At 41.8% G+C, this 8,476-nt stretch overlaps 1 protein-coding gene across 1 annotated transcript; it reads right to left on the bottom strand.

Moving 5' to 3' along the window:
- Nucleotides 1-4,182: 4,182 nt before the first annotated feature.
- LOC122415764 (G-protein coupled receptor Mth2-like) lies at nt 4,183-6,396 on the bottom strand. Its single transcript, XM_043428207.1, has 2 exons — nt 5,943-6,396; nt 4,183-5,866 (listed from the first exon to the last, which is right to left on the bottom strand). The coding sequence occupies exons 1-2, from the start codon at nt 6,169-6,171 to the stop codon at nt 4,779-4,781; spliced, it is 1,317 nt and encodes a 438-aa protein (XP_043284142.1). The 5' UTR covers nt 6,172-6,396; the 3' UTR covers nt 4,183-4,778.
- Between the last annotated feature and the right edge of the window lie 2,080 nt (nt 6,397-8,476).

The raw sequence follows: 8,476 nt of genomic DNA, 5'->3' as shown, positions 1-8,476 counted from the left end.
CTGTCAAAACAACTCAATTCATTTGGGATGGTTAATTTTCCTTCTCGAATTTCACCCCATTTTAAGCTCTTTGAGAGAATTTCCTGAGTCAGTCGTGCGTCTCTTCATACGCTGATGCGATCTTACGGTCTGTATTTGCACAGTCCGACATTTTTTTTCTCGAAAGAATCTCCCCGTAAATTCGTGAGAAGATTTTGGAATATCTCCGACACTTAAGTAATCTATGTCCATAGGAAATAGAGACAAACGTTTACGACTGGACGGTAGCGTGTATCAGGCTATTTAAAAAGTAATTCTTTTCCATTTTCAATTTCATTTAAACGGCTTCGAATGGGTTTTGCAACGGGACGTTCATGCCACGAGGCATTCGAAAATCTCTATCGTCTGGGACTCTACCGAGCCGAATATTCTGGTCGTTAAACGGTCCAAATAAATCTGAAAAGTACGCAATTTCGCATCGAGCTAGCGACGATCGCGCACGAGAGTAACGGGATATCAGAGGTAGAGACAAATTTAGGGACCAATAGTAGACTCTCGCTTATTCAAATGTAAATTTACGAGGGAGAATAATTGCAGCCTTGGGAGCAGTAAGGACCAAAGAGCGAAGAGAACGTCTAAAGGTCTCTTGGCGTTCGGCGAAGCTCCATAGGTTTGGGAGAACGCGTTTCAGTCTTCCTTTATTTTCCTACAGACATCTCTAAGTCATTCAGGATTTTCCTTCGTGCCCGCACGCCAGAGATATTTTTCGCTCATTCGACCTTTTCCTTTCACGTGAATCGGAAAATCGCCGTAGCCCACGAGCGTGAAACGAGCAAATCTACCGTCGTAATCTCCAGTATAATTAATTATGACGAGAGATGTGAAAAATCGTACTCTGTATCACAATCTGACTATATTTCTCACGGCTCTCTCGAGTTGGCGTCTTCTTTCGTAATATTTTTCCCTCGTCCCGCCCTCTTCTTGTCCCAGCTCCGCGTCCTTTTCCCTCTCTTCTGTTCTGTATCTTTCCCGCTTTCGCCCATATCCGGAAAATCCATTTATCGCTTCTCTCCCTCTCTCTGTTCGTAATCTCTCTCTTTCCCTCCATCTTTAATATAATACACGCGGTGAAAAATGATACGAATGTGGATGATATAGTAGAAGATAAAAACGTGATAATCCGTCACACGATCTTTACGAGAAACCTTTGTCTTCGGCGTGTCTTCGTCTTCCGTACTCTTGTCCCGGTTCGTCCCTTTAATTTTCCACCGATTTCTCTAAAGCACTCGACTCATCTCCTTATTTTTTGAGAGTCTGACGAGCTGAGAACGGGAATACGAAAGTTTGGTGTAAATTGTATCGAAATTCAGTGGAGTGAATTTCTTTTATCACGCGTATCTCTTCGTTTCGCCGCTTTCTTCAAACTTGTCCAAATTCTCGTGCAACTTTTCCGAGTGGGGACTATCAAAAACAAAGTTTTGACCGAACAATTCAGTTCGTTGAGAAACAAACACGTAAGACGCACCCCATAAACCGACGGAGGGAGGAGAAGAGAGAAAGCCGAGAGACAGCAGAAGAGAAGTCTTATCTCGCGACGGGGGCCCGTATAAATGAGGGTAATATTGTGCCCGGAGCTTCGCGAGACTACTCACGTCCGTTGGCATATGGCCACGCGTCCATCACTCTTGTCTTACTTCTTATGGCAGTCAACCTCCCTGCATATCCGGAGGAAGAGGGACTCGCGTGTAATGAGAAAGATCATCGTTTGGGACACACTGATATATATATTTTCCGAATAACTTTACCTTCGTTTTCTTTCCGAATTCGCAGTTTCTCTTTATCTACGTTTTCTTGATTTCATAATAACGAACCCTTCACCGTTTTCTAGCGAAAACGGCTTTTCCAGTGGACGAATCGAGTCGATCGAAAGCTCGAATGTCATTGACAGTTTTCCGGTCAGTGAGCAAGTACAGATTCTTATTTGAGGTGAAAAGAGAGTGAGAAAGGAGGATTTTTTCTTCACTTGGGCAGCCTCTATCAAGCTTTCACGCTCGCTCGTCCGAAAGATAAACTATTGCCTAGCTTCTTGCTTGGTTATGAATATTAAGATGGTAGAAATATGGGCGCTTCCTTGAACCGGAAAGTTGGCCCACTTTAATTTTCCGCTAGCTCCGTGAAAACAGAAGTGGGAAAAGCAGCTAGGCGAACGATCGCGTTAGCGTTGAACGCAATGCTTCGGGCCAAGAAAGTCTTGGCTCTTTCGTTACTCGCTTCTTCAATTCGCTATGTAACACAATATCGTTGTAAGGTAATTCATTCGAAAAGTTATTTGTTGGAAAAGAGGCAAAATTGGTACCTCGTTAACGGGCTTCTGACTTTCCTGTGGTTTTAAGCGGTCCGAGAAGCATGCATCTTCTATGCTTGATGTACGTTTTTTTAACTGCCATTATTCAATGTGTAAACTAATTGGAGCACGCGTTCGATATCCACGATGTTTGATAAGTTATGGATAAAAAATTCTATCGTCATGAAGTTACGTGTCATAAAGTTAAGTACGAAGTACCTCATTCGTTGTACTTTTTAATGGACGAAGAACTTTTTCCCCTCCGCTGAAAGGAAGCAACAAAGAACTTTTGTTTCTTAGACAACCGAATTCCACGAGGATAAGGGATCCTCGTTAAAAAACTTTTTCTGTAAACAAGTTCGGCGAGAATCTCCGAGAAAATGGCGACAGCGTTGCAGCTCCACTTTCAGGAATACAAGAATCATTGCATAATTTCTAGTGCGATAGAATCGTCATTGCTTTCACGTATCGTAAAGAAAATCTTGTGGGACTTTTCTCGGAATGTTCATGCAATAAGACAGAAAGGTGCCGCACTGAAAGTTTACGAAGACATGAAAGTGTTGAGACAGAGGGCATTACCGATAGTTGGAGTGATGATGACGATATAAACAGAACGCCCTGTGCAGCAGGCGCGGCGCGCTTGTGCCTGCGGTTATTAAGTTGGGAGTTGCGAGAAGTAATCCGATTTGCTGGCTGATTCGATTTTCAATTTTCTCTCTGTGCTCTCCCTAACGTGAGCTCTTTTTCTCTCTACATCTTGGCGAAAAGCTACGCATTTTACCGCGCCGCGATGTGACCCTCGTCGAAGTCGTCGTCTTCCCCTCCTGCCGGGAACAGCAGGAGCAGCGCAGAAGCGGAAACCTCCCTCACTCACGCGTATAAAAGAAAGTTTTTTTTCCCCGTCGTTTGGCGAAGATCCGGACCGATTTCTGAGCCACCCTCTCCCGCTTTCACCGCATCCACCCTTCGAGTCTACGTACTTTCAGAGTTCTCGTACCTCGACGAAACTTTTTTCCTCTCTCCTTGCTCTTTTCTCCCTGTCTAAATTGGAAAATACAATGGCCACAGGATCCTCGTACGGAGAGCACCGTCGGCACGAGAGAAGTTCAATCAAAGGTTTCTCGTAGATCAATGATTTTGTGCCCTTTGCATTATACTACTATGAGACTCGGATAATTGGTAGCGAATTCCCATAACATTTGAATGGGAGAAGAGTGCTTTTGCGTGTTGGAAACTTGAACTTTTGAATTTGGGGCTTGTTCGTTTGTCACATTTGACGAGAATGTTTCGATTAAAATGCTTTACGCCTGAACAGATGTGGATTACGTGGAATGATAAAAATAAAACTGCTTCTTTTTCCACGATTATTCCCGATCCAAATCCCCTTGAAAATTTCCACTTCGGTTTAGTAATCGAGTATACAGCCGATGTTATCTACCCCTATGAGCATATCTGTTGTGCTCAGATCAATTTTTTTTAAAATAAAATAAATAGAATGAGAACTCTGGATAAATCCGTTGATACAGGTGCAAATATTTCGATTCCATCGGCACCCAAATGTGCTCAATGGATTAATAACGCTTCAACCGATAAGCGAGAGTCGACGAAGCGAATTTCGAGCGAGCCCCCTGCATCCCTCATAGCTCAATCGAAGGCTGAGGGTCGACGGTGTTTCAATCTGCGCGTAACCTAGTTAAGGACTCTATTAGGAACGTGCTATGACCATTACCGGCCTGGGAATTGCTCAGTTTATCCATTTCGCTTTAAAACTCTCAGTTCCGAGAGACTATTTCAGCGTTTAGATTGGCTATATGATCGTAACGTAGTGAGAAAAAAAGGCTTCATATTTTTTACTGGAAAAATAACGAATTTTATTACATATTTAAGTGTTTGAGATTTTGAAAACACTTTCAACGCTTGTTCTCCGTCCGGAATATACAAAATATAAAACTGTGCATATAAAAATTATCTTTGTTTTTTATTCTCAAACGCTCAAATCTTTCATTTTTTAAATACTATTTTTATCCATTAGAATATACGCGTTCGTGCCAAGAACTCGAGATTTGTGTAATTTAATCGCTCTCACGTGCACACGCATACACATACGGACACACTTATACGATATCGCTATTTCGCAACAATGGAAATAAAGTAGAAGCGAAATAACCGTATAATTATCGTGACAGGCATAGAATCAGGAACGTTTCCTGAATTTTGATGGTTCGAAGTTTTTTTCTCACAAGAGATTTTTCAGAGCAGAGTTTAAACTCAAACAGCGACGATAGTTACACAATGGAAGAGCAAGAATTAAGAAATGATCGTCGCTGTAATAGAAATAGGGGGAGTAAAATTGAGCGGCAACAATTTGGGCATTGTGCAAATTAATATCCCAATGTTGGAAAAAAAAAATCAGTGAGAGAAAATTCAAGTTCGCATTTTATTTTCGTACGTTCAATCATATAACCGCAGCTGCATCGGGAGTTTTGGTGCTTCGTTTATTTATTTTGTCGTTCTCATTCAGTTGATTTTGTTCTTGGTTATCGCCTTGTTCCTTAGTACACTTGAACGCAGCGAAGATTCTGTCGCGTGGTACGATCAATACGATTATGAGAATCGGTTGTATGATTTTGATGAATTTTAGGATCCACAGATCTCCGTAAACGGCGGCGAGTGCACTGGTCAACCAAGGCGTGTCCATGAGAAGGTAGAGTTTTAAAAACACGAAGTATTTTTTTTTCACATTAGAATTGCGGTTTTGCTGGATAACAGCAGTGGATCTCTGAACTGCGATGGTTTTGACAGTCGTGTAAATAAAGAGGCACGTAATGGCCGTGCACACCAATGCCGGCCCGGTCATCACATAGACGACGACAGTCAAGTTAACTTCATGAATCTTATGAAAATTCGGGCGAATGATCGAATCCTCGGAAAGTATTGGAACGAATTCGAAAAAGGCTGCTATGAAAGTAAGGGCGCCAGCAAAACCCCAGCCCCAAGCAGCGTATAGCATGCACTTTCGTTTTTCTTCTCTTCCTCTTTCCAATCCACCCTTTGGCGCCCAACGGAATCTCGTTATCACCAGTGTCATGTCAAAGCAAATAATAAATAGCCAACACACTGCTCCTTGAGTCCAGAACATCAGACTCAGACCGAAGAATCGATATGCTGTCACTGACATTGGAGAATGACAAAGAGTACACAATCCGAGTATTATCAGTAAAAAGTTAATCACCATGTAACACGCGTTGTAATTACTCACTGCTCGGTCGTAAGCACGGTAACGAAGCTCTGGCAAAACGCAATAAATAATTACCACTATGATGAACGGTATGTTGTAGATTATCGTAGCAAAGACAACCATCGATGCACCCCAAAAATGAATCAGACTGAACAGGCTATCACACTGCCCTGAAGTTCCATTGAACACTACTGATTGTGAGTCGCAAAACAATCGAATTTGCGTACCATTCGTTAGATTATCCACACAAACGGAATCATTTCCACGACCATCTTCTTCGGTGACCACTCTGCCAGCCTCACCATCTGTTCAGGACATTTTCTGTATTGAATAAAATTCTCGAACTCATTCAAATACTGATTACCAATAATTTATCCTTACTTTCCAGGCAGACTGTGTGCGTCGTTTTAGTTTCGTTTTCAACGTCAAGCCATCCCTTCGGAACAGTTCCATTGTCAACATCGTTATGAAGCACCTTAGTACACTCGAGCCAGTCATTCAAAATGCTTTCGCTGTCACAACACTTTCGATAACTTGGAGAATGAGTAGAACTCGCAGTCTTGATCACGAAGAACATGAGGATGCATTTAAGGTGCAGGAGCATCACCATTTTGTGATTGATGGAAGTTCGATCGGCCCGATCAACGCATCAGGCCATCGATGTCATCAGTCTTAATCCGGCCAAAGGTGAATCGGAACTAACGTGCGTCGTTTCGGAATGCTGCTATGGTGCCAACTGATTTGCGTATCACTACGCACTGCGTATAGTTGCTTATGGATTTACGTATCACGGGAATATACACACCGCATGTGTGTGAGAAACACTTTTGTTAGAATAGTGTGAGGCTGGTCTGAAAGTACGTGCTGCCGGCGTGGCTGACTCATTGAAGAATTGTTGCGGTTGTTGATATTCGTAAGCGGTCGTGCGGTGGTACTCTTTGACTCTGCACGAGCGCACTACTGACAATTTGCATTTATAATTAACTTTTACAAGTGGGAGGGAGAATGCAGCAGCCGCGACGCTTTCCAGCTCTGATTCAACGCTTCTCTTGTGATTCTGGTTTTTCCATATCCGTTTATGATAATTACTGCTTTGGCCTAACACCGCGAGACTTGCTGAAAACGTTACGGTTACTTGGCCGTTTACATTTTTTTCGTCATTTCGAATATTTTTGGCGAATGAAAAACTCGTTTTTCGACGTTTATTTAATTTCGTTTTACGGAATATGTAGCTACTCGATCTCCACTGCACGTGTGATTTCGTAGCAAGAATAAAATTGCGGGAGTTCCGATAGATACGTGAAATAAGGATGAGAATTACTTTGCATTTACTGTCCAGAATGCCATCACGCATTTCTAGTAGTCACATTTGTTATTCGTGTCTCTAATTCATCTTCGTTAGAAGTACAATATATTTTGTTGTTTTCAGTGCCTCTATTTCGACTCTATCAACGCTCCATCGAGTATGAAGTTCCACAGAAGTTATCAGGTATACAATTTCCAAAAGAATAAATTGATCCATTCTACTGTCAAGTTGATTGGTCATCTGGAAATTCCCCTTGAGAACAATCATTTGACTAGTAAATCGTCTGGAAAATTTCCTCAGAAAATTCGTAATGAAAATAATTATTTTTTCATCGAGTTTGTGAGCAGTAACAGCTAATGCAGCCATCAAAGCGTCAATCATCACGAGGAAAATTATTTTGAACTGCTCATTATTCCCAATCATTGATCTCGATACATGCATCGTCCACTATTACAATATTGTCATTGGCTAGATCCGCTGGATAAAAATTTGGGTCCAATGTTGAAATTTGTGTGGTCGATAAAAATGATGTCGAGGTCATTTTGAAAATGTGACACCAGCCAGGGTCGAATACAAAGTTTCTAATCCCATTGAATTTTGTTGGACCATGTTAGCCAAACAGCGCTATGAAAATGTTGGCTAAGTGTACAAAACTTGGAGCGTAAGCATGAAGCCTGTAAACTAAAGGTAGACCGCAGTGAAACTTGAAATGATAGTACTCAACTGCAGGCTTGGCCTGATCGTATTCTCAGGCGCTTAGACGTACATGACCACAAACATCGGCCACATGGTACTCTGCACAGTCGTTGTCTACCTGTCCGTGCCAGAGCTGGGTTTCGGCCTCGGCAATCATGCGGTTCTAGGACACAAGGTTTATCTCGTGATTTACTATATAATATTGACCTTGTTACACTGCTGCTATGCGATGGTGCAATTTGATAGTGAGGCATCCAGATAACCGAGATAACCAAAATATTACTGGAGATGTATGAGTTTGCACAGTGATGGTCGCTCTATCGAGTTCTGGAGATGCCAGGAGATTCATTTCGAGGATTAAATGAATTCCAACATGTCTGCAGTAAGAACACGTTCGTTGACCTCGTTACTATTCTCTCCCTAAATACATATTTTTACACATCACTGATGTATAAAATATCCTCAAAATCGAGATCGTTCCTCGAAGTGTTGAGGCTCAAGTTCGAACGCTTGCTGCAAATACAAATTTGATGCTATTTTAAAACTATGTTTTCAAGACTGAGAGATTGGGGTAGTCTGAAGCCCTTTGAGTGTTATTACAAGGCGACGTGCTCTTCAAAGGTTCACAGTCAGGGAGGCGGGGGGAGGGGGATTAAATTGATAGGAGAGATATTTTTTGTGAGTTCTAAGACTGAGAAAATAAAGATGAAGCTGCAGTAAATATACGGGCTGCGAACAAACGTTATACTGATAAAGTGGATCCTTAGGGATTCATATCAGAGGTAGAGGGTCATGAATAGATTGTTCATTGTTGGTATAAATTCTTCGTAACAAACGTTGCAAGAATTTATACAAGATAAAGCTGGAAGAATTCTTGATTCGAATCCACTTGCGTTTACCAAGTATTCTGGAT

The sequence above is a fragment of the Venturia canescens genome, chromosome 1 (assembly GCF_019457755.1).
Source record: "Venturia canescens isolate UGA chromosome 1, ASM1945775v1, whole genome shotgun sequence".
In the NCBI taxonomy this organism is placed as follows: domain Eukaryota; kingdom Metazoa; phylum Arthropoda; class Insecta; order Hymenoptera; family Ichneumonidae; genus Venturia; species Venturia canescens.
Note: the sequence above shows the minus strand (reverse complement) of the source record. Positions and strands in the feature narration are given on the sequence as shown.